General features: G+C 47.3%; 1 protein-coding gene across 1 annotated transcript in view; it reads right to left on the bottom strand.

Moving 5' to 3' along the window:
• KCNQ3 (potassium voltage-gated channel subfamily Q member 3) overlaps nucleotides 1–13,286 on the bottom strand; it is a 302,377-nt gene extending 289,091 nt beyond the window's left edge. The window contains 2 exon segments of the mRNA XM_047783229.1: nucleotides 12,783–13,237; nucleotides 13,239–13,286. Of these exon segments, the coding sequence (XP_047639185.1) occupies nucleotides 12,783–13,237; nucleotides 13,239–13,286 (503 nt within the window).
• Nucleotides 13,287–26,524: the final 13,238 nt, after the last annotated feature.

The raw sequence follows: 26,524 nt of genomic DNA, 5'->3' as shown, positions 1-26,524 counted from the left end.
ATTTAAACAATGTTGGCAATTTTCCTGAGAGTCATGTAGACACAGCATATGCATATATAAAAGGGTCACACCGGAGTTCCCAGTGTGGCTCAGCAGAAAGGAATCTGACTAGCATCCATGAGGGTGCAGGTTCGATCCCTGGCCTCACTCAGTGGGATAAGGATCTGGCATTGCTGTGAGCTATGGCATAGGTTGCAGACTCGGTTCGGATCTGATGTGGCTGTGGCTGTGGCCTAGGCCAGCAGCTACAGCTCTGATTAGACCCCTAGCCTGGGAACCTCCATGTGCTGTGTGCATGGCCCTAAAAAGAAAAGAAAAAAAAAAGGATCGCACTACTACGTAATCACTTACTTACCTACTTGACCTTGGCCAGAAAGGGCGGAAACTAATTTATTCATCACTGTATCCTCTATTCCTTCCTAGTCCGAGGCCTGGCATCTTCCAGGCCTTGAAACCAACGTCTGCTGAATGATGCGTCAGAATACCTTGAGACTGATAAACAAGTAGATATTGGGAGACAAGTACGTTAAACAGGAAGGATGATGATTTTCCTCTGAGATTTCTCCCCCCGTGGAAATCATGGCACAGAAGAGGAATCAACACGACACGTCCACGGTCCTGTTAACATTCCGGAATTCTGAAGGTGGCCGGTAATGACCGTCCCAGGAAACCAGAAGGGAGGCAAGTGGCAGATGTGACAGCACCACCCTTCACAACCAAGCTCCTGCCCTCCCCTCCCCGAAAGCCGTGTCCATGAGAGCACCCGGAATCTCTATTTGAATCTTGTTTTGAAAACGCTGTTTCTCGTGTTACGCATTCATCAGACGCTCCATTCCCTGAAAGTATCACAGAAACCACTCAGCATTAGCCTGTCAGGACTAAAGTTCCCCATGTGTATGAAAAGAACTGTCCTGGGGTGGGGGGAGGCCTGGGGGTTTGGGATGGGCACATGCCCACTGAGGTATATGGAGTGACTGGCCAAGGGAGCCCGCCTGGAGAGCGCAGGAAACTCTGCCAAACATTCTGCGGTGGGCAGAATACCCCATATTCTAGGTGGGAAAAGACTCTGAAAGAGAAGGGGGGTGTGTACACGAACAACAGAACCACGACCGTCCAGCAGGACGTTCAAACTTTTAAACATGCAAAACTAAAATAATCAATGAAATCAAATCAAATAATACATGAAACGAAATACAAGAAAATCATCCTCTCGTTTTATTCGGTGAGATCTGATAGTTGAACACACGGTGTTTTCAACAAGGATACGGCTCCTTCTCGCAAAGGATGAGGCGGACAATGCCTGGTTTCGGGGTGCTCTGGAGGACTCTACAACCCTACACACAAAATCCTACAAGGTTGAAAAGCTTGGCTATCCTTAGCTACCAGGCCCAGAATCAATGTATTTACAAATGCTTTAAATTCCCTTCTTTTTTTTTTTTTTTTTTTTCCTGAATGACTTTCCTAAATGAAAAATTGATGAAGGGAAAACACACCAACAGAATTGCCATGACCCTTAGGCCACAAAGCTTCCCTTCCTTGAGAACCACTGAGGGGGCGCACAGAGAGATATGTGAACTTCAAATTCTAGTATCTTCTTCACTTAATGAGACGATGTACAGCAGTTACCGTCAGTGCTGCTCCCACCCGCTCTGGGTACCGCTCCCAGCACCTGCCGAAGGTGGCCTTCTGCAAACAAATACCTTTGGCAGACACCCCCATTTTTATCTCAGGGATTTCTCTGACAGGTAATACCCCTGGGATCAGCCCCGAGCCAATGATGGATGGAGTCTGAGGATAATTCTGCGTTTTTCTCCACTGCCTTCCAGGGGCCCCCAGGAGGACCAGCTTTAATTTACCCCCATGGTAGCCTTCTGCATACAGTTTGCTTTCTCGTCTCTGTATCATTTCCCCACTTTCTCCAAGTTTACTCATCTTAGCAATTTTTCTCGGAATCACCTCCTCAATCATGCATTCTCAACAGAGATGGTCTTGCCTCCAAGGGGGTAAAATTGGTTCTGGGAGGGTGTGGTTGGAGGGGAAAAGCTGACTCTCTTTATATATCAAGCCGGACATACATACAGTACACAGAGAGGTGTACAGTGTATCTGTGGCATGACAACGTCACGGATGGGGGCCATCAGGGAACAACATGTCCAAAAAGACTTCTCAAAAGGGAGATGATGAAAACAAGACTATGCGACCCTGCGCTAAACAAACCACTTAAACTGAGCGCCATGTCTCAGGGGGCTTCTGGATGGACACAAAGTAAGATACACTGTTAGCCTCTGCTGAGCACATTCGGGAATTCATTCATTTAATCCTTTCAACAATGTGTGAGGCAGGGAATATTAAGGCCATTTATCAGATGAGCAATAGGGTTATCAGAAGTAGACTAGAGAGCAAAGTAGCCTAGGACTGGGATGAGAGCTTCCATTTCCTGGAGGCTGGGCTCTCAGCCACACCTTAGAAAAACCATCAAGAATGCTTAACCCGGGAGTTCCCCCTGTGGCTCAGCAGTTAAGGGCCCAACATCTCTGAGAGGATGCGGGTTCAATCCCTGGCCTCGCTCAGTGCCTTAAGGATCCAGCTCTGCTGTGAGCTGTGGTGTACGTCACAGATGTGGCTCAGATCTGGGTTTCTGTGGCTGTGGCGTAGGCCAACAGCTACAGTTCTGATTCAGCCCCTAGCCTGGGAACTTCCATGTGCCGTGGGTGGCACAGCCCTAAGAAGCAAAAAAAAAAAAAAAAAGCTTACCCAGTGCAGCACAGGGCTATAACTCCGTAAATGTCAGTGACCTTTATTAATGAAAATTGATCATGTTTCTATGAATGGACCAGATGATGGTGCTGCCTCACAGGTGACCTTATGACAACTTGAATGGATGAAAACATTAATATGATGGGGTTTTTTGGTTCGGTTTTGTTTTGTTTTTTTATGGCCACCCCTGAGGCATATGGACGTTCCTGAGCTAGGGGTCAAATTGGAGCTGCAGCTGAGGTCTACGCCACAGCCACAGCAACACTGGGTCTGAGCCACATCTGTGATCTACGCTGCAGCTTGCAGCAATGCCGGATCCTTAACTCACTGGGTGAGGCCAAGGAGTGAACCCACATCCTCGCAGAGACAATATCAGGTCTTTAACCCAATGAGCCACAACAGGAACTCCCATATGGTGGTTTTGAAGGCCCCAACTCAATGTTGGGCTCAGAAGAGATCAGAGGGTATTTTTATATGACTCTTGGTAGAGGGCTAGACTTGGGGGGCCAGGAGGGTGGAGAAAAAGGGGATCCAGGCACTGGGAATTGCAATAGGGAGAGACACTCTCCTTGGCAAGTGGCCAGCAGAGGCCTGTGGATGGATGCCTGACTCGTCTGCACTTGGCTTTCCTCTTTCTTCTGCGCATTGGGTCCAGATCCCACGATTCGCAACCCAGAGAAACCATGCTACAGATAAGTGAGACAGCTCCCTGGAACACAACCATAGGGTCACACTTACTGAGGAACTTTTTAAACACTGAAGAAATCTGTTTTAATGAATATAGACTTACAAGGGGGAGCCACCCCACAATGCAAGAGTAATAATTTAGTATTCACTGTAATTAAAGGGAGCCTTCTGTTCTCCAAGTAGGAGAGGGAGACTGGTCATCAACTGGTCATCAGCACATTCCTTCCTCTTCTCTCCGCTGCTTACACCGCCTTTGCAGAGGTCTCCCCGGACACGGGAGGCTTAGCAGTGCTTCTTCGTTCTGCATGCCTGGGGTCCTCCTTTGCACGCTCTTGCTGCATTTACTAGTTACATTCAGTTGTTTCCAGTCTTTGTCTCCACAGGAACAGACTGTGGTTCATCTCTCTCCGTGGCCTGGCCCAAAGCCTGGCAGTGGAGTCAGTATGTGTGGCTTTGAAACGAATGACCTTAGCATGCAAGGTGCAATGTTTGCCATCACCTGGACAAAGTGCTGGGAACTGTATTCAACATTTCACAATAACCTGTAAGGGAAAAGATTCTGAAAAAGAACATATATATGTGTGTGTGTATGTGTGTACGGATGTGTATATACATATATATATACATATATATATATATATATATATATGAGCTGAACTGTTTTGCTATACATATGAAGCTAACACAACACTGTACACCACTTATACTTCAACTAAAAGTTTTACTTAAAAAATTTGTAAATTCAAAAAGAAGTCAAAGAGAAATTCTGAGGCTATGGAAGTTCCCAGGCTAGGGGTTGAATCAGAGCTGCAGCTGCCGGCCTACCCCACAGCCACAGCAACGCAGGATCCAAGCCGCATCTTCGACCTACACCACAGCTTACGGCAATGCTGGATCCTTATTCCACTGAGTGAGGCCAGGGATCAAACCTGTATCCTCATGGATACTAGTCAGATTTGTTTCTGCTGAGCCATGATGGGAATGCCCTTAAATTTTTTTTTTTTTAACGTTCTACTTAAAAAAATGTCTTAATTAGAAGAGGAATATAATCCCAGCAGGTATACTCTTCCCCTTGATTTTCCAACTGTTAATGTCATTGCCACGTTTGCTTCCTTCTCTCTCATCCTGCGTGTGTGTGTGTGTTGTGTACACACACACATGCTCTTAAGTGGTCTGTATCTGTGCTGAACCGATGCGCTGGGGTGTGGGATGGAAATCCTATAAAATTGGATTGTGGTCATTGTACAACTACGAATGTAATAAATTCACTGAGTAATAAAAAAAAAAGAAAAAAAATCTCACACATTTAAAAAAAAAAAAAAAGACATTTGTCCTTCATGGGCAATCAGGATTAAATGAATCAAATACATAGGGTTAAGTAAGGGGGGAAAAAAAAAGAAATACAACTGGACCTTCAATGAGTATTTCTCTTTAGGAGCAGAAGCTATCCTGAATTAACCCAATTCAAAACTTAAGCCACATCTCCTTACAGGAATGAAAAGAAAGAAAACCCCAGATATTCGGCCATGGCACCGGGTAGACATCCCTCCTTAATTGACATAATCTTTTAAACATACAACTTTAGCATGTTTCCACCTAGAAAATAACATATAAAATAACACAAGTTACCACTGACCACTCTTTAAAAATGATATTGTTCATTGTCATTGAAGGTATAGGGACAATCCTAGGAAGAGTAAGAATTAATACAACCCCTTGCGGACAACTTGGTAACTATTCTATTTTTGTATGAATGAATAAATAACTAGCATTTAAAGTGTTTTATAATATTCCATTAAGTGTATGTATTTTGAGGTCTTTATATTGCTTCCAGCGTACTACTGTTACGATAATACTATATTATTATTAAAAAAGTAAATTGCAGTATAACCCTTTACCACTAAAAATTACAGCATATATCCCTTAGAAGATAGAATATTCACTTTATAACCACAATGCAATTATCATACTTAAGAAATTAAATTTGGACATAATAATGTCACCTAATATGGAGTCCATGTTCAAGGTTTTTAACTGTCCCTATTAAATATCCTCTACTCGTATTTATCTTTTCAGTTTGGGGTCCAACCAAGAATTATCAGATGTATTGGTTTGTTGGTGGTTTTTCTGGCTTTACTGACATGTAATTGTCACGTAACATGGTGTAAGTTTAAGGGCACAATGTGATGATTAAATATACATGTATATTGTGAAATGATAACCAAAATAAGGTTCAAAGACACATCCAACACTGCATATAGGTGACTTTTTTCTTTGGTGAGAATTTTTAGGATCTGCTCTCTTAGCAATGTTCGACTTTACAACAGAGTTATTTTTAACTAGAGTCCCCGTGCTGCGCCTCAGATCCCAGGACCTATTCATCTTATGACAGCAAGTTCATGCCTTTGATCATCTTCACCCATTTCCTACACTGCCCTCCCACCCTACACCCTGGCAACCACCAGGCTGATTTCTGTGCCCGAGTTCAATTTCTTTAGATTCCACGTATAAGTGAGAGAATACAATATCTGTCTTTCTCTGATTTGTTTCTCTCAGCATAATACCCTCAAGGTTCACCCATGCTGTTGCAAATAGCATGATTTCCTTCCTTTTTTGGCTGAAAAATATTCCATTTTCTGGATACGCCACAATTTCTTTATCTATTCATGCATCTCAATGGACACTCAGGTTGTCCCCTTATCTTGTCTGTTATAAATAATACTGCAGTGAACACGGAAGCACAAACAGCTCTTCAAGATACTGATCTCATCTCCTTTGGATACCTATCCAGAAGTGGGACTGCTGGATCATACCGTAGTCCTATTTTTAATTTTCTGAGAAACCGCCATCCTGTTTTTCCATAGCACCTACGCCAGTGTACATTCCCACCAACGGTGCAGGAGGGTTCCCTTGTCTCCACACCCTCACCAGCACTAGTTATGGTCTTTTTGATGACAGCCATTCTGACAGGTGTGAGGTGCTCTCTCACTGCAGTTTTGATTTGCATGTCCCTGATGACCAGTGGTGCTCAGCATCTTTTCATGGAGTTGTTGGCCGTGTGTATATATTCCGGAAAGAATGTCTATTCAGATCCTTTCCCCGCTTTTTAATCAGGTTATTTGCTTGCTTGCTATTGAGTTGGTTGAATTCTTTACAAATTTTGGATATTAACCCGTCACATATACACGGTTGCAAACAGTGTCTCCCCGCCCATGGTCATCTTTTCGTTTAGCCGATCCCTTCTTCTGTGCTGCAGAAGTTTGTTGTAGTCCCAACCGGGGATTTTCAAGCACTGCACGTGGTTTCACTACCTTTAACGGAAACAGGTACCCTCGCCTTTGTTTTCACAACATGGACTCTTTGGAAAAGACGCCAGATATGTTGCAGGCTGTCCCACGATTGATTTGACACTGACTTTGTTATTTCTTCATGATTACATTCAGGTCATCTTGGGCACAAAGATGTAATTTACCAACTGTAAATTTCCAATGAATTTATTCAGGAGGCGGGTAGGGTCAGTTCACAGCATTATACCCAAGTTGGATGGTCCTGGGTCAGGCGGAGTTGGCCAGATTTCTCCTACGGTGCCTTCTTGCCTGGATGATTCACATGCATGATGAAGGCTGAGAAGCCTTGTTACCCAAAGTGTGGCCCACAGAGCCGAAGCACTGGTTTCCCTTGGGAACTTTCACGAAACGCAGCTGCAAGCACCTCGCCCAGGGAGGGAGCGCTTCAGCCTATCTCTGCTACTCTTTGCGTGTGTTGCGTCCAGAGAGGAAGGACAGCCAGGACATGGTGAGGAAGGCACCACCTCGTGGATGGAGGACTCCAGCACCATCCCAGCTCCACCGCTGAGGGCGGCAGCTTCAAGAGCTTGAGCAAATCAGGTAACTTCTCAGCATCTGACATTTGTTTATAAAAGAGGGACCCCTTGGCTCCCTCCCGTCCAGCACGAATGGCCACTTGATGTGAGCCCATTTCCTAGAAACTGGCCAGTGTCATTCCCAGCACACAGCCTCACTGCAGCCCAGAGATCTGATACTGTGGGTTGTGGCCAGTGACCCCTTACGGGACTTCTTCCCTCTGCTTGAGTGGTTTGAAAAAATGCCATAAAAAAGAGAGCCAGGAAGAAGGCAGGGAGCTCAGAAAATGAAAAATCAAATGGGACTCTCAGAAAGGGTCGGGGGCATGGATTTTTATGAGGGGTGCAAGGAAAAGGCGGATTGAATGCAACTGAGAGGGGAAGCAAAAAAAAAAAAAAACCCACTATTTACTGAAATCTACAATAGGTTAGCGGAGGTCATGACCACCGATTGACCCACAAGCTGGCTCCTCATCCCTCCAGTGCTGGAAATGTACGCTCTGCCCACCTTTCCCACAGTGGGAGCCATTTCCAAGGACAGAGCCTTGAGCGAGCACTTCCTGTTGAGACCATCCAGACAATGAACGTTACTGAACCCCATTAAAGCCTCTATATAAACTTTTAAGTGGCTGGCAGATGGGTATGGACATCTACTGATCTTGGGTAGCAATGTAATTTTTCTGCTTCTTCATCTACAATGGGCTGCCTCTTTCTTTGGTCTCTCCTTGTCCTCCGTGTACGGGAACATTTTCAGATTTCACCTGGGGAATTCCTGAGATTGCAAATCAACACCATGCAATGTTTAGGAGCTTACTATCGATCCCTCAATTCCATTTTACAACACCCTCCCCCCCGGGGGGGGCGGTCAGCATTATTATCTCCATATCAGAAATAAAGAAACTGAAATCCAGGAAAGAGAAGCGCGTTGCTCCAGGTCACAAAGCAAGGACACAGGAGAGGTGGATTAAATCCGGGTCTGACTTCAAAGATCACGCTCTTACCACTGAGAAAGAACGGCTATTACCAAAAACAAACAAACAAACAAAACCCGATAAAGCACGAGACAACAAGTGGCGGTGAGAATGTGAAGAAACTGCAAGCCTTACACTTTGTTGCCGGAAATGCAAAATGATGCACCTGGAAAACAGTATGGAGGTTCCTCAAAAATTAAAAATAGAACCGTTGTGTGATCCAGCAATCCCACTTCTGAATATTTTCCCCCAAGACTGTAAACAGGATCTCAAAGAGATGTTACCACGTCCATATTCACTGAAATACTACTCACATTCGCCCAGATGTGGAGGCAACCTAAATGTCCATCAACAGACGCTTGGATAAAGAAAATGGAATACTACTCGGTCTTTAAGAAGGAAATTCTGCGGTAAGTGATACTACAAATGAACCCTGAAGACACGAAGTAAGTGAAATAAGCCAGTCATAATTCTACTTGTATGAGGAATCTGAAATGGTCAAATGCATAGTCAGAGAGTGAAACGGTGGTTACCAGGAGCTGGAGGGAAGGGGAAACAGGGGGTTACTAGTCAGTGAGCAATTACGTATCAGTTAAGCAAGATGAGAGATCTGCTGTAAACGCTGTCCTATAGGCAGCGATAATGGACTGGACACCAAAATCTTCGTTAAGATGATAGATCTCATGTTAAGTGTTCTCATCACAATAAAACAATTTTAAAAAGAACAAGGACTTCTCAAAAACCCTTGCTTCTCAATGAGAGGGAAAAAAAAACTAAGGAAGGAAATGCAAAGAGGATGATTAATGGGGTGAAAAAAAAGGGGGAGGATGGACTGAGGAGTTTAAGGATCTGGCAGGAAATGAGAATAAGACATATGGGGGCTGAAAAGAAGGAGAATGGGATGAATAGAGTCAGAGAAATAGAACAGTTGAGAGAACTGAATCCAGCATGATCTAAAAGAGATAAATCATGTCCCTTTAATAATGAATTACAAGTTGTAGCGCTGGCTGAGATGCTGTTGAAGGGATTCCTTCTGCCTGGGCAGGCAAGTTGACCAGATGGTCAAATCCTGAGATTTCTGCTAACATCAGTGTTATTATTAAATGATTCTGAATATTATTAAGAAGTTATTAGAATATATGTTCTCTTGGGGGCAGAGATTAGACTTTTGTTTTGCTTGATTTTGTTTGCTGCTGTTATCCCCAATGTCTAGACGAGTGCCAGGCACAGAAGGCACTTCCATTAACTAACGTTAAACACAAATAATTCTTGAGTATTTCTTCTACCGAAGGCACTCCTAACTCCACAAGATTCCCCTATACTGATAACATTTCTAGAGGAAGAAACCAAAGCTCAGAAATCCAGCAACTTGCCCAAGACCATTCCAGCTGTAAGACACAAAACCAGTTTGGGTAATCAAATTTCTCTTACCTCAAATATTTGCTAAGACTCTGCCTTAAAGAGGGGTCCTAGTGAGAGGCCAGTGTCTCCCCTCCACTTTGGGGGCGGCAGATCCTGCAGTCAACAGCCTAAAGCTCACCAGCCAGGCCTTTTACCTTCCAAAGCAGCTGTTGGGTCCTTGAGCGCCACTTCTCAGCCTCGCCTACAAGATGTCCCTGGGGCTGGTCCAACTCAGAATGCAATCAGTGTGCATCTCTTGTGATCATTTTCCCTTGTTCTGTCTACTGATGAGCGATTGATCATACCCAGCTAGCAGGATGCTTGCATGGTGCCAAACCAGTAATAATGCCAAGATGAAGCCAGCATCTTTCCACTAACAGGCTAAGAAGGACGAGTCCCCAGACAGCCTTAGCACAGCCACAGTAGCAGGTGCATATGACTTTTAAAGAAACCCTGTTTCAGACTCAACTAATAAATACTTCATGCCTAATGCTGGGTTAATTCCATTCATATAGACGACTTTCTTTAAGCCTAAAACCAACCCGATGACAGGACAGTGTTTCCTGGTCCACTTAGGCCATTAACCACCCAACCACTAACTAGGTATGCTTCAATAGCGAGCTCAAACCAACCAAACATGGGTTCTCCTGTAATAACATCCAATTAATCAGAATCCACAATCCCACCCCACCCCCCAGGCCATCTCACATGTCCCTGGGTTCTGACCAAGCTCCTGCTTTGATTCCAAACTCCATTTCCAGCCATTTTCCAACTGTGAGCGAGGAAGAGGAGGCGGAGGCATGACTAAGAGTCCTCCATCACCAATGGGCCGAGGGAGACCCAGTGACACCTAGGGAAATACCCAGACTCCCACAGTTGTCAGCAGAAAGTCAGAACTGCGATCGGGGCTCAGAAAGAGAGATAACCCACTGCATTCATATGTGAGTTCCAAAACCTCAGCTGTGTAACCCTGGGCAAGTAGTTTTATCTGTTTTCGTTTTCACGCCCTCACCTATCAAATGTAGGTAACAATCCCCACATCACAGAACTGCAATGAGAATGATATACATGGTTCGCAGGGGTGAAAGTGCCCAGCTCGGTATTCCATTCTTCTTTCCGTCACAGTTTGACATTTTCCTGGATCCTTCCTGGGAAACTGAGACTACATACAGGTTTTGGCATTCCCAACCCTGTTTTCAGGTGATGGAATAATTTCAGAGAAGGATAAAATGAATGCCTTAGCTAGCCCTTCCCCAGACTAGGCAAGACTGGCTGGAACACTGGCTGGAAAATGGGGGGGAGGGGGGAGGAAGTCCACACACTCCAGTGGGACTGTGGGCTGGGAAGCCAGCCAATACATCCTCAACAGCATTTACCTGCAAGAGGACAAGCGAGGCTGTGTACATCCGTGTACACGCGAATAATTTTTGTGCCATTTTTATTACTGCATTTTCCAGTATCATCTTCAGCCCAATTTAACTAAACAGTGCTAGAGACTGAAATGAAAATATTTTCATCCCTTTGTACCACCTGAAGAAAGCAAATGGAAGACCAACAACCGCTAGCCCTCCTCTCCAGCCACTAACACCTCTAAGTACACGCAGACGTGGTTGCCAAAGGCTGGGCCACCCAAAGGCCAGACCAGCCATATTCCTGGCGGAGGCCCTCCTGGCTCTGGTTGGTTCCTCAGTTTCCCGGAGGCACCCTTTCTGGGCTTTGGTAACCTCTCTGATGAAACCTGTTGCCAAGCCCGAGGTCCTGGGCAGACGCCCCCACCTGGTGGCCAAATCGGGAAAAGCAGTTTCCAACCAAGTAAGATTGGCACGTAGTGGAACTCCAAGGCTCCCTGAACTCCTTCCCACCAGGTAGGGAAGGGATCAATCGGAGAAGGGCAGAGAGGAATAGCCACGACTAATGGCACACAAGAGGGGTCAAGGTCCCGGCCGGTTCCCCGGCACAGTCCTGTTAATGGTACAGCTTCTTAAAAAGCAGCCATCAGGATGACTAAGCCACAGACAGGAAGTAAGAGGTCCCTGGAAGTGCCCTGCCAGCCCCGAGGTGTGTGCTGACAGACACGATTTCCCCTGCTGGGAGAGGAACCACCCCTACCATCCTCTCCCTCTTCCCAAATACAGCGGGATTTTCTATCCAGAGTCAGGTGCACAAGAAGCTCCACCTTCCTTTCCACCACGCAGTTACATGCTGACTAGAAGAAGACTCCTTCCAGGGAAAGGGAGCCTGGGGGCAAAGCAAACCTCCAGCCCAGACCCCTTACCACTCCCACTACCTCCGCTCAGCCCAAGCAAGAGAAGGGGAAGCAGCTGACGTTAAGATCAAACTGTGGAGATGTTTCAGCCAAAATAATCCCCCTGCCCTCACCTGCTGGCCCTGTTAAACCCTCACCCCTCAGTTGAGACTTGGAGCCTGAGAATCATAAGCAACCTACCTCCCATCCCCCTCTCTCATTAGCTTCCCTAAAAAGAACCCCAATACATGCTTTCTGACCAGCCCAGGTCCCCAAATGGAGCAAACCAAGCTCCCTTCCAAACCAGAATGGTGCCCTAAGAAGAATGGCACAAGCAAGCAAGCAAGCAAGCGCGCACACACACACACGCACACACACACACACCACTGTGGGCAGTGTACCACTCCCATCCCCAACTCCTGGACGTATCATCTAAACTCAGCAGCGATCCCAAGAGAAGAGACCCACCCCAAGCAGAAAAATAGAACGCATGGGAGGATCCGCCTTATCGTGTTCAGTCCTCGTTAACTGGAAACACCACATAATTCTCCTAAGCTTGGATACCAACATCCGGAGAAGGTGCCATAAATGCGCACCCGCGCGCGCACACAAACACGCCAACCCAATCTCCAAATCAGCTGAGCAGCCGCGCTTGGATCTTGTAAGCCCTGGTGTCCAACACCCAGAGTGGTCCCCGACACACAGACACAGCAGAGGGCAGACCGGCCTCCCATGCGGCAGACCCGCGCTCCTGGACTTTGAAGCCCCCGAGCGGTCCTCAGCTCCAGCCCCCACCTCGCCCCCCGCCCCCCCGCCACGCGCCGCCTCCGAGGGGCGCCCCGAGCCGCCTGGTACTCACACGAGCGCGTGGTAGAGCAGCGCCCAGCCCCGCGGTCTCTCGAGGGCGTCGTAGATCAAAGTTTGGATGCGCCGGTACTTGGCGTTGTTCCGCTTGACCGGGCGACTCAGGGGGGTCTTGGCCAGGAGCCCGATGCCCTGCGGGGTCCTCCGCAGCCCCTCGTCGCGACCGCCACCCTCCAGCAGCAGGGTCCCGTCTTTGTCCGCTCCGGCCCCGAGCGCCAAGGTGACTTGCTCCACGTCGCCCGGCGCCAGCCCCACTTTCCGCTCCTCGTCGCCGGCCGCCGCCGCGTCCCCTCCGGCCGGGTTAGCGGCCCCGCCGCCTCCGCCGCCCCCGTCGCCGCCGCCGCCAGCCGCCCCCGCCGCCCTGCGCGCCTTGAGCCCCATCTGCCTCGCCTCCGCCGGCCGCTTCGCCTTCTCCGCTGCTGCTTCGGGAAGAAGGGGCGCTCGGGGTGCGTGGACTAGGCGGCGGCGGCGGCTGCAAACCCGGGAACTCCAATGCCATGATCCGCGCGCCCCTCCCCACCCAGCCCCCCCAAAGCAGGCAAAGGCGGAGCCCCGGGGGGCAGGGGGAAGGGGTCACATCCCGCGCGGGTCAGCCGCGGGACCCCGAGGGGCGCGGACCGGGGGCTGCGAGCAGCCGGCGAGGGCGCGCGAGGCTGGCGCGGAGGCGCTAGGGCGCGCGGCGACGGGAGCCGGGCACCGGCGCTCCGGAGCGGCGGCGGCGGCGGCGGCACCCGGACCGGCGAGCCCGAGACAGCATCGCAGTTTATTTACAAGCCCGGTGCCAGCCGCCCTCCCGCCCGCCCGCCACACGCGCCGCCGCCGCCTCCTCCCTCCTCCGCGCTCCCACCCGCGCCCCTCCCCGCCCGCTCCAGCCTCAGCCTCGCTCCAGCTGCAGCAGCGCGCGAGCGGGCGAGCGGGCGAGCGCGCGGCGGGCCGAACGCACGCCGCCTCCCGCCCGCCCTCGCCGGGGTGGGGCCCCATTGTCCCGCCCCGTCGCGGCGGGAGGCCCCGCCCCTCCCCGAGGCCCCCACCCCGCGCGCGGGGAGACCGGGGGATCGCCGGGGAGGCCGCCCCCGCAGCCGAGCCCTCGCCCGGCTCCCCGCGCTCGCGTGGGCGTTGGGGCTTTCCCGGCCCGGGCGTTGTCAGGGGAGAGAAGGCGAGGCTCGGGGGCTGCCTCTTTTTCCGCGTTCTCCTGGCCCCTGCATCTTTTAAGTCTCATCTCCCCAGCCAGCTTCTAGGCTTTGGAGGTAAAATCCAAGTTGCTGAGTTGGCTGAGGCCGAGCGCACCGGGAACACACCCGCTCGGGGGTAAGCAAATGCTCCTGGCTCCCTCTTCTTCCCTTAGGTGCGCGGTCGGTGGTGGAGAGTTCAGCCCTCACCTCCCAGGCCCTTGAATGGCATCTCCACCAGCTCCAGCGAGCAGAGGCTGAGAAACAGGACACCGGAATCGGCTTGGCTCCTAACTTGTGCTCTAGGCAAGTCATTCCCTCCCATGCCCAAGTTGCTGTTCATTCATTCAGTCCATGACTGAACCCGCGTGAGCGTCTCCTGAGAGCGGCAGTGTTCTAGGACCAGGGCACACGAGGTCCCTCGGCTCAGAAAGCTTGCCTTCTCTCGGAAGGTTGAAAACAACAACGGGAAACCAAACATAAACAGTGTAATTTCCCGTATTGATAGTTCAGTGAAGAAAAAAAATACCGTATCGTGCTAGAAGCGGAGAACTTCTTTCAACTGGCTAGTCCTGGAAGGCCTCATTGTGGAGGTGACAGTTTGAGGTGAGATTGAAATAGCAAGCTGGGAGGTCCCGTGGTGGCTCAGTGGCTAATGAACCGGACTAGCATCCATGAGGACGCCGATTCGATCCCTGGCCTCGCTGAGTGGGTTAAGGATCCGGAGTGGCCATGAGCTGTGGTGTAGGTTGCAGACTCGGCTCCCAGCCCGAGTTGCTGTGGCTGTGGTGTAGACTGGGAATGTCTGTATGTGCGGCCCTAAAAAGAACAGTGAAAATGAAATAAATGACAAGCTGGAACAGCTAAGTAAATGTCCAGAAGTGCCTTCCAGGGGGCAGACTAGCAAGGGCAGAGCTTCAGCTGGTTGAGATCCCGCGAGAGGTGAGGAAGGTGTGGCCTCAGGTAGGTGGGGCTGGATTTTGTTAAATCACTGGGGATCTTGCCTTTCGAACCCCCCTAGGATTGGTCTGTAGTGTATAAGAAGGAGTGATCAGGAGGCCTGCCTGTGGAATAGGGCTCTGGATTTGCCTGGAGGGTTGGCCAGGGAGAGTGAAAGACAGAGAAGGGCAGAGGGCTGGAGGAGAGAAGAGATGGGGCAGGGGAGGAGAACTGGAGGAGGAAAGCAGAAAAGAAAGGGTGGGGGTGTGGTGGTGACGGAGGAGGAGGATCTGTGTGAATGGTGGGCAGAAATCTCGGAACCAAGGACGACGGAGTTTCAAGAAGGAAGTTCAACTATCCTACAAGGCTCTGCAGTAACAAGCCTAACTAGTGTTCATGAGAACAAGTGTTCCATCCTCAGCCTTGCTCATGCCTTAAGGATCCAGCTTTGCCATGAGCTGTGGGGTAGGTCACAGACATGGCTCGGATCTGGTGTTGCTGTGGCTGTGGTGTAGGCAGGCGGCTACAGCTCTGATTGGACCCCCTAGCCAGGGACCTTCCATATGCTGCATGTGTGGCCCTTAAAACAAAAACAAAAACTGTATTACAAGGCTGACATCCTCCCAATGGTGCCGTATCAGCACAAAAATACACTGCTTGATGCAAAAGAAGAGTTTGCCCAGAAATTGACTATTCCTCAGTTAAGGGACCGAGGGATGGGTTTGGCGAAGATGCCATGAACTGGCATATAGAAATGTGCCTCCAAGCCCAGCAGGACCCCCGTCAGTGCTGACCAATAGATTAATGCCCAGTGATGAGTTGGAGCAGGTCCGTAATTAGTCAGGGCAGATTCTGGGAGAAAGTGAATCGCCTGGGTGAAAAAAGCTCCACGTGGAAGCTGGAGACCGAGCGAGGTTCCCTAACATTTGCTAATCCTCATCCCCCAAAAGCATCAACACACGCACGTGCGTTCCATCCCAGCCCAGTCCCAACTTCCTAGAACAGTTCTCTTTCACATTTGAGGGTCTTTTCTAAGGTTACCCTTTTCCCCAACCCCTTTCTCTTCTACTTATTCATTATATCCGTCACTGCCTAAATGGATCATATTTGCATTGTGTTTACTATTATGTCTCTAAGCAAGTGCAAGTTCTCAGCATCCTATCTCTGAATCCTGGAAGAACGCCTGTTGTATGTAGTAAGCTCTCAAGACTTACTGCCAGCGTGAAAGAATGATGAATCAGTGAACGTAGAATGCAAAGACCCCAGAACAGTGTCTGGCACCCAGTGAAGCAGTCCCTGTATGTTTGCATGTGAGGTTGTTGGTTTTGTCTTTTAGCACCGTGAAGGTCTTTAATCTTAGGAAATCTTAGTACTCTTGCAACCTCAGTAATGTAGTGACAGAACCATTTTGGCAGTACTTAAAAAAAAAAACCTCACCGGAGAGCTAGAAAAGGGTACTAGTCAAAGACCACTTAGAAGGCATTGTGCAAATCATCAAAAGGTCAGATTTCCAAAATGGCAGTTTGGACCTCAGGCACAGAGGAGGTTTCTAATTTGAAGAGAGGCGCCTACTGCCAAATATTAACATTTGAAGGTCAAGTGCAAGGGCTATGTTCATGACCCCCATAATGGGTGAGGCAAAGTCAATAACAAATTCATAATTCTGATGCAGTTAAATCCATTGATAGGGAAGCTGCCAGGGAATCTGGAAATTGATTTGCTTCCATGGTTTTATAATCCAATGGAGAGTGTTGTGCAGATAGGGAGTTTGGAATGTCACAAAAAATGGGGGGCACTCTGGGTGCCATTTGGGGGACTATGTAATCTCAACACCCTGCGGGGCAGATTCCAGCTAACAGAAATCAAACGTCCTGCGTTCCGTGAGAAAGAATCTTCTTTGAAGCCTAAAGTCCCAAGAGCCTCGGCTCTCAACTGCGGGTTGGTACCAAGACAGAATTTGGTGACAGAATATCCTCAAGGGCTCGACTGGGGCCTGATGGAAACCACAGGGCATCTCCCCCTTGGCTTTGCCTCCCAGCCCTGCGCAACTTGGGGCCTTGAAAATGCAAGCACTTACTAGCTGCCCTATTTTCCCCTTGGTATCCCTCCTCCGTTCCTTTGCTTGCTCGTTTATTTTGTTTTCTGTTTTTGCTAGTCTTCATCTCACTGCTTGATTATCTCGGACCTTAGGACTGGTGGACTCTTTCTCCTTTGCAGTGGGGATCCTTGCTGGGAATGAGTTAGGAGAGAGAGAGACCAAAACACCTTCCCTGAGCCTCAGTGTCTGCCTCTATAAATCGTACTTCCCAGGGTTAGACATTAATACCAGTGATAGTTGCTATCATTGCTGTAATCAAATGGGCAGAGGGGCATTGCAGGTTCACAAGAGCAGGCTGGTGGGGGCCCTGCCTACCCTCTCGCCCTGCCCCCCAAACACTTTCAATACCTGTGTTAGACTATGTTTAAATTTAATTTTTTGTTACTCAAGAAGTGCGTATTATTGTAAAGGAATTATGAAATATAAGTCAGCAAAAAGGCAATGAGAATAATTTGCCATCTTGTTACCCGGCAGTACTCTCTGTTAATATTCTGGCAGTGACTTGTTGTCAGTGCTGCTGCAGTGAAGACCAACGCTCAGCCCCCAGGATGGCACCTTCCCCAGGCATCCAGCCAGCCACCCGGTGGCAGGTTGATAACCTTGGACCTTCCGATCGTGGCCAGGGGGGTGGGTGGGTGGGGAGATGTGACCTGACTAGAACAAACACATGTCCTGGACTCAGAATTGCCTCTCCTGCCACGGTGCTTCTGCCAAATCACCCTCCATGGCCTGAAACATACCTTATTTACTCTTGTAGAATCCCACCTTAAACGGCTTCTCATCAGATCCTACAGCAGCCCCACCAGGCTTGGTCTAGTTATTTATTTATTTATAGATTCTGCATAGATTTATTTATTTTTATTACTTAATGACTTGTATTACATTTACAGGTGTACAACAATCATCACAACCAAATTTTATAGCATGTCCATCCCCAACCCTCAGTCCATCCCCCCACCCCCCAGCCTGTCTCATTTGAAAACTGTAAATTTTTCAAAGTCTGTGAGTCAGTGTCTGTTCTGCAAAGAAGTTCATTGTGTCCTTTTTTTAGAGTCCACATGTAGATGATAGCATTTGATGTTGGTGTCTCATTGTCTGACTGACTTCACTTAGCATGATAATTTCTAGGTCCATCCATGTTGCTAAAAGTGCCATTATTTCTTTCCTTTTAATGGCTGAGTGATACTCCATTGTGTATATATACCCATCTTCTTTGGTTTATAAATCTACCTCTGCAAGGAGCCAGTGAGACAGGTCTTTTTTTTTTTTTTTGGAAGAGACAAGACAAGCTCCAATTTGGAGTCTTGTAACATCTCAGGCCAAAAGGAAATATGTTTGGGAAGGAAGGATCCCACGCCTCCCCTATATGTATTTTTTGTTCTTGAAAACCCAACTGCAGCAAATCCTCCGCTGTCTGCCCTCTTCCCTTCTTCCTTTGCTTTTCTTCTTTTTCCTGAACTTCAGACCACTCTGTTAGGGCTCCCTGACAAGTGACAAGCCTTCCTGGAAATGAGTAAGATGAAATCAACAAAAGGACATCCTTGCACCTGTCACCCAGCAGGTGAGGGCAGCTTAATGTATGGAATTTATACCCCGACCCACATTCCAGCCCTGGCTCTGTGGCTTTGATCTTAGTGACCTTGAACTAGTTGCTAAACTCATATCCAGCCTCAGTTTCCTGACCTGCAAAATGGTCTGAGCATCCTTCAGGCATCCCTGGTGCCATAGAGCTTTGCAGCCTATGATGCTCTGTGCACATTACTCAAAGGCGTCTGGACCCAGGACTGTGGAAGGCAGCGCAAATCAGGCATAATGAGGCACGGTGAGCTCCGAGCCAAATGGCACCCACCTTCGCCCCAGATGGCAGTAACTAAAGGGCTTAGCTTTGGTTGTTCTCAGTGGGGAAAAGTGTTTCTTTTTCCTGCCTTGCATTTGCCATTCTTACATTAACCTTTAAATTTACTTTGCATGTATCTTCATGTCATTTTTGCCTTTTCTTGTAAGTAATTATATTAAGTAAAATAGTCCATTCATCCATCTAATGAATTCATTCATTCATCTTTCCAGGGAGCATTTCTGATTGCCTCTTTCATGCATTACTCTCTATCTGTGGGAAACAGGTGGAAAAAAGAAAAGAATGTTGCATAATTAATATTTAGCTGAAAAGATGAGAAAAACAATGCAAAACAATTTACTCATCTCTGTATCATCATGCATTTCAATGACCATCGTTGTTTACATGTATCGAGTGCTTACCCGTGTGCCTGGCACGGAGCTCAGTGGTTTATATGGATTATCTCATTTAATCCAAGCGACAAAGTTATGAGAGAGGCATGATGCTTATTGCTCTCTATGAACCACGATGAAATGACAGAGAGGTTAAGTACCCTGCTCAAGCTTACACTGTAGAAAAACTATGAACCCCAAGATCTAAGTTCGAGTTATCTAGACTCTATACTTTCAACTCCTAAGTTGTCTTACTTACTGAGAATTCTGTGCCAGGCAGAAGGCTTAGCATATGCCAAGGCTTGGAGTCAAGGAACAGTGTGGAATTTCCAGGGCAAGAGGCTCAGATGGGTGGGGCGAGCATAAATGGAGCAGGGCTATGGGGGCAGGCCCCCCAGGTACCAGCCTTATGAATTCGGGGACCACCAGGTGCTTTGAACATAGACTGATATGATCCCAGGTGGTTGCAGAAAGGGAATTCTGATGATTCCGTGGAGAAGACGTTGGGCGCGGGAGGAATTAATTCTACGAGAGCAGTTGCGAGACTTGGTAGAGCCCGTTGAGGTCCAGGAGGAAAACAGTGCAGATCCTGGAGAGGAGTGGGGCTGGCAGCAAGAGATACTTAGCAAAAAGAGTTCCCAGTGGAGTTCCCTGGTGGATTAGTGGGTTAAGGATCTGGTGCTGTCACTGCTGTGGCTCTGGTTACTGCTGTAGCCTCAGTTGGATTTCTGACCTGGGTACTTCCGCATGCCATGGGCGTGGTCAAAAAAGAGAAAGAAAACAAAATTGTTAAAAAAGAGTTTGCAAGAATTGGTGTCTAGAAAAAGAAGGGCGGGGTCACTTGGCATATTAGGGGTAGGAGCCAACCCACCCAGCGCCTCAGCCTCTCTCCCTCCTGTGTGTTCCCTGCTAAGCTGAGCATCCCTCCTCTGGCTCCAGTAATTGGCTCCCTGGGCAGTCTGTTCCTTTCTCTCCATCAAATTAAGCTCTTTCTCTTCAGGTCTTGATTGTTAAAACACCCTGTTTGCCCATGCCATTTACATATTCCAATTACCCGCTGCCATTTCCCTGCTAATGAGCCCATGTACCTGCGTTCAAGAGTGTCTGGCCTGGAGCCTGTTCATGCAGGAGGGCTGAGTGCTTCGGGCAGAGATGCTATTCACGGTATCTTCCAACAAGGAGTTCTGGGGCCATTTTTCACCTCCTTTGAGCCCCCCTGGAGTAGACCTTTGTGCCTCATTAACTGCCCCCCTCCCCAGACATCCCAATGCTCCATTTACCTTGGTGGACAGAGCAGAAAGCTCCATGCCAAGAGAAGAAGCGCTCCCTGTCCTTACTGCCGTCATAAAAGGTCCATTGTGCCCTTTGTCAGTCACAGGCACTGAGCCTATTAAGTCCAAGGTCTTCCTAATTTCCATCACTGAATGCTTTGCCGAGGGACGCTGGTGCTTGGGTGCTAAGGAACAGGCTGGAGGATTATGGGAAGCTCCCCTAATGATGCTGAATAGGGAGAATGTAGACTTTTAAGGCAGGCTGCTCTGGGCAGGAATCCTTTCTCTGAAAAAATGCTAAGTATTTGACCTTGGACACATTAAATAACTAGTCTCAACTTCATCTGTAAAATAGGAATAATAATTGCCTTGAAGGGATGTTTCAGGAGTAAGGGAGTTAACACTTGTAAACCTTTGGCACTTAGAGGCAATTAATACATATTAACTGATATACTCTGACTATTCACATATTAATTATAATATTAACAATTAGTTCGATCATTGAAATTAGAAGAGCACTTTGGGATGTCAAGTCCAGGGTTGCTCCACCTTTGGTGACAGTGCCCACATTTATATCACAGTCCAATCCGTGTAACACATCACCCACTCGAATGAACAGTTCCTAAAACAATGCTGTCCTGACTGTGTTCTGATAGTTGCTGGTCTATAAAATGCTGATGGCAAACTATTAGTTTGCTAGCAGTGCCAAAACGAAATGCCACCGACTGGCTGGCTTAAAGAACAGAAATGTATTTTTTTCACAGTCTTGGAAAGGGGACGTCCAAGATCAAGTTGTTGGCAGGGCTGGTTTCTTCTGATGCCACTCTCTGGGGCTCACAGGTGACCTTCCTTCCTCCTGTGTCTTTACATGGTCACATCGCAGGTACTGGAGGTTGAGGTGCCAGCCTGTGAAGTTGGGGGGACACAATTCGGCTCATAACATGAGCCCCCTGCAGTGATTTCCCATTCCTTTAGGCCATCAGGAACCTAGCCTATAAAATGTGAATCCGGTTCAATCCGTAGCCACGCCCTTGGTCTCTCCTTGAATATTTCCAGTAAGTCTCCTTCCACGGAATCCCGTTGCTAAATAACTAACACACTCACCACTTAGTGCAGAGTTCCCAGATTTTTCTCCAAATCTCACAAAGAGGTGCCCCCATAATTGGAAAGGTCTTCCTGATGAAGAGATAAAGTTTTCCCAGGTGGTGTGAATACATCATTGATGCTAAAATTCGGGTGCTTCATAGGAGGGCAGTGACAGCCCAGGGTGCAGTGTTTGAAGACCTAGGCTTCATTGCAACCTTGGCGCTTTATGGCTGAGCGGCCTTGGGGAGCTATGAAAGTTCCCTCATGCCCGTTTCCTCTTCAGGAAGATGGAGTTGTGATGAGGTTCAAAACTAAATGCAGAGACCGGAAGAACGTATTATTGCATTGCACATGGTTTGAGGCCACTTTCTTCTTGCTGTCTGTTCCATGATCAATCTCTTTGAGCCTCACTTGCCATTATTATTATCCCCATATTTTATATTAAATATTATATCCATAATAAAAACCTCCTAAGAAGACTATCAAAAGACTGGATAATCTAACACATGTATGATGCCGTGTTATTTATTTTTTTTATTTTTATTTTTTGTCTTTTTAGGGCTGCACCCACGGCATACGGGAGTTCCCAGGCTATGGGCTGAGTTGGAGCTGCAGCTGCTGGCCTCTGTCACAGCCACAGCAACTCGAGGTCCAAGCCACATCTGCGACCTACACTGCAACTCACGGCAACCTTTAACCCACCGAGAGAGACCAGGGATCGAACCCACGTCCTCATGGATACTAGTTGGGTTCATTACTACTGAGCCACAATGGGAACTCCAGAAGCTGTGTTATTTAGAACTTAGTTGTGTCTTGACTTTTCTTTTGACGTTGCAGATTGATGGAGAAAAAATGAGAATGCTTTTTGTTCTTCAAAGGAAGAACGGCCACTTTTTTAAAAATCCTGACTTAAGACTCCCTTTTAAATGAGTGTTAATTTGTAAATTTTCTGAGACCACATCAAACAGGCTTTGTGAGTGAACATCCTGGCCACGGTTTGCACACCTCTGGGTTAGTGGGGACCAGGCAAGCGGCACAAAGCCAAGGCATTTATGGAAAGTGCAGTGCACAGCACCTAACACAAGAGGGAGCAATTCATAAATGGTCGCTGCCAGTCGTATTGTGATGATGGTGATGAAAAGAAAAGGAGGAAGAACGAAAGAGAATTAAGAGAATGAGGAAGGGACTCCTACGTCCCCAATCTGTTTAGCATCTCCCAAGCCTCATAAAGGGCCATACGTGGACACAGCCCTGTCCTAGCGGGAGGACCCCTGTTCTCCGATTTTCTCCTTCCACCCTGGTCCCAAGCTTCCTCTGCGGGTGACACCTCAAGTGGCTGTCAGACTGGAAGCCCTCCTGCTTCATCTCTGGATGCTTACCATAAAGTTTTTTTCCTATTAATTATTTGTGGCAAAAATAAGAATAAGAAAACAGCATATGAACATAATCTATTAAATGTCATGTATCGTTTATTGCTTGCCTGTATCATACCACGGCTGTTATCTTCTTTTAATTTAGACTAGTTCTCAAAATTCCTTGAGTAAGATCAGTACTCAGGTTGATAGGTCATACATATTCTGTCATTCTGTATCCCCCCTAGAGATGGTTCCACAAACCCAAAGGGTTAGACATACCTTATTTAAGAAAGATGTTTTTCAACTGTCTTTAGTGGCAAGATGCCATTTCACACTCCAGGTGAGAGTGAAATATCTTCGTGAGAGTCCCCCACGACTGGAAGGTTATGTTGTCACTAAACCAAGCATCAGAGTGAGTTCCTTTCCAGCCTTGACCTTTCTCTGGCCAACTACATTTCCTTTCACTTCCAGAAGAGGGGGCAAATAGTCAGACCACATCTCTGTATGTAAAAAACTCTTATTCTGGCATGTTGACATAGTGCCTCTGTGTCCAGATGTTTTTGCATCTCTTAACACAACCTGATATGGACTAAGAATAGGGACAGTGATGACTGTTCAGCAAATATTTGCCTTCCCACACCCACCTCACTAATGACGAGCTCGTTCCCATAACTTGCTTTGCCCAATGGAAAATGAAAATGCACCATTTGCAGCCTTAGACCTTAAGAAGCATCACATGGTTGTGCTTGCACCTCTGGGAGCCCTGACCCTTCTATGAGAAGAATATGCCCTGGGAAGCTGCTCGTCCTTCCAGCCTCGGCTCTAGAACGAGACAGGTGGGGCAGAGCCGTTAAATTGCCTACGGACTTGTGAACAGAGGAATAAATGCTTATGACAAAGCCATTAAAATTTATGTGGTTTTCTGAATCAGAAAAAAAATCGGGAATCAGCAAAAGTGATTATTTGGAGTTCTTTCGGTGGAGTGCTGTAATCCCTCCAAGGGTGATCTGATCTGTAGGTATCTGTGCCTTTGACTGACTTCCTATTGAGGAAGCTATTTTGCAACTCTGCAGGGATAAAAGTTAACCTGTAGAAAACTGATAGCAGTGCAAATGAATCCTATGCTATAAAGATACAGTTGATTTGTATCCTGGAGAAAAGATAACTGTAAACTTGACATTTTATGGCCTCTTGAACGTTAACCTGTTATACATATTTTAGCAAATTTATTTCAGCCTTCCTGATTGTCTGTGTTTCTCTCTCTCTCTCTGTCCTTCGAAATCTCCTTTGAACTGGTCTCAACATCTTACTGGTTTTCTCATTACATCATGAGTTGGATACAAATCTTTAACATGGGTTCATTTTACTTACGCCTGAGGGTTATGTTTTTACCTTTAAAATAAACTTTGGCACTTGTTACCAAGCATTAGCTGACTGATACACTGGGGTTCTAATCTAGCCTGGGCCATCAATTCACTGAGCAACTTGGAAGAGCTGCATGGCCCTCAGTGTCGTGATCTGTAAAGTGAGGGTTTCTCTCTTCAGTCCTAACTTAGGTTTTCCCAAAGTCTTGTCAGGTAGGGAGAGGGAGTTTTATAAACCCATTTACAGGTGAAGATGTCGGGAGGCATCTTATTAATGCCTCCTTATTAATTCACCATCTATCTGACCTGTCATTTGATGCTTAGGTCCCTGATTAAAGAACAGAGCAGTGTGTGGAGTCTCAGGTCTGAACTTGAATCCCAGCTTCACTGATTAGTAGCTCTTTGACCTTGGGCAAGTTGTTAATTATCTCTGAACCTCATGTTCCCATGTGAAATGGAGATAAAAATGCATACTTCAGTACGTGGCTATAAAAATGACCACAGAAATGTGTAGTGCCCAAGATAGTGCCTGGCACAGAGTAGGAGCTCGATAAATGCCAGTTTGTCTGCCATCCCTTTCAGCAGAGTCACAGGAATCCCTGCTTTAGAGTCAAATCAGCACGAAGTTCAACTCCTGGCTCTGCCACTCACTCGCTGCAACTTTGGGCAGGTGTTTCCATCTCCCTGGGCCCTCGTTCTATTATGTATAAAATGGAGACACGAGAACTACCCCTTAGTATTTCTAAAGATTACTGGGGTGCTGATCATGTTGGGGGGAGCTGCAATATAGATGCTAGAACCATTGTTCTTATCATTAATAAGACAAGGCAAAGTGAAGGTCAAAGAGAGGGCCAACAGAGGTCATTGCATGGAATTTCGAATAGAGCCTGCCTTAAAAGCCAGACTTTTCAACAGGGGTTCATATCAAGGACTATAGATTTGGGGAGCCCAATTATCAGCTGCAAGGAGCAGAATTACATGATGAAAGATCTCCTGCTTAATCAAGAAATTGCATGGACTCTAATTTCAAAAAAATGTTAATGGAAACTATTATGTATTTATATGCAGCTCCAACAGATTTATGCCCGTCTTAATGGCTGGAGATGTCCTTCAAATTTTCCATCTGCCTTGGAATAGGTCTAATGTGATAACAAACAGGAAATCGACTGGGCTAAGGGACATGCAGTTCTGTTTTGAACCATAAAATCTCCAAGGCTGCTGACATTGCATATTAAGTAGCTGATTCTTTCCTTTCCAAATTAAGAGCTCGGTTTTGTATTACATTCACGGATATAAAACTTGGCTCTGTGGTTTGGGATGCATGAGATCTCATTCACTAAATATTTTTGGAGCAACTAAGAGTTTCTAGGATCTTCCAGGCTTGGCAAGGAATGAGGTAAGACATAAATGAAACTATGGAAAAATCTCTCACTATCTAAGAAGATGGTTGAGAAGGGTAAGACAAGAGTGAAAATGATGGTAGTAAATTCTTCTGGAAGTATCCAGCCTTTCCCGAAGCATCCAGGCTGGTTTTATCACACGGTCGTTGGGAATCTCGTGAGCCTCTGTTTCCCTCTTGCTTTTGGCCAAAGGCTAAGAGCTGAATTCTTCTGCTCTTCTATTTCTATGTTTATGTTTAATAAAACTTCATTCATTTCACCAACAGTTACTGAGCAACTCTTATACGCCATGTGCTCTACTAGGTGCTAGAAATACAGCTTTGAACAAGACAGGCAAAAATTCCTGTACTCAGAAAGTTTACGTTCAGGTGAGGGAAATAAATTGTAAACACAACAAATAAGTAAATCTGAACATAAGATTTCCCTTCCTGCTCCACTTATCTCTGGCTGTGTACCCACCACCCTACCTTTCCTGGTGCAAAGCAATAGCCCTTTATTATTCTGATGGAATCAGTGGGTCAGGAGCTCTGACTGCACGGCTGGCTTGGTTCTGCTCCGTGTTTGGGCCTCAGCTGGGTAGAGTCAGATCCCCTGGGGTGAGAAAATCCACTTCCAAGCCAGCCTCTTTGCTGGGGATGGTTGGAAACTGGTGAGCCTGTTTGTCAGAGCACCTGTGCATGGTCACCTCAGGACAGCTGGCAGCAGTGTTCCCATGACTGAGGTCAAAGCGCATGGACTTTTGTGACCTAACCTCAGAGTCACACGGTGTCACTTGCAATGTACTCCACTGGCTGGAGGAGTCAAAAAGCCCCTCACATTTGTACACGGA

This window comes from Phacochoerus africanus, chromosome 6 (assembly GCF_016906955.1).
Source record: "Phacochoerus africanus isolate WHEZ1 chromosome 6, ROS_Pafr_v1, whole genome shotgun sequence".
Lineage (NCBI taxonomy): Eukaryota > Metazoa > Chordata > Mammalia > Artiodactyla > Suidae > Phacochoerus > Phacochoerus africanus.
The sequence above is the reverse complement of the archived record's forward strand: the minus strand, read 5'-3'. Positions and strand labels throughout refer to the sequence as shown.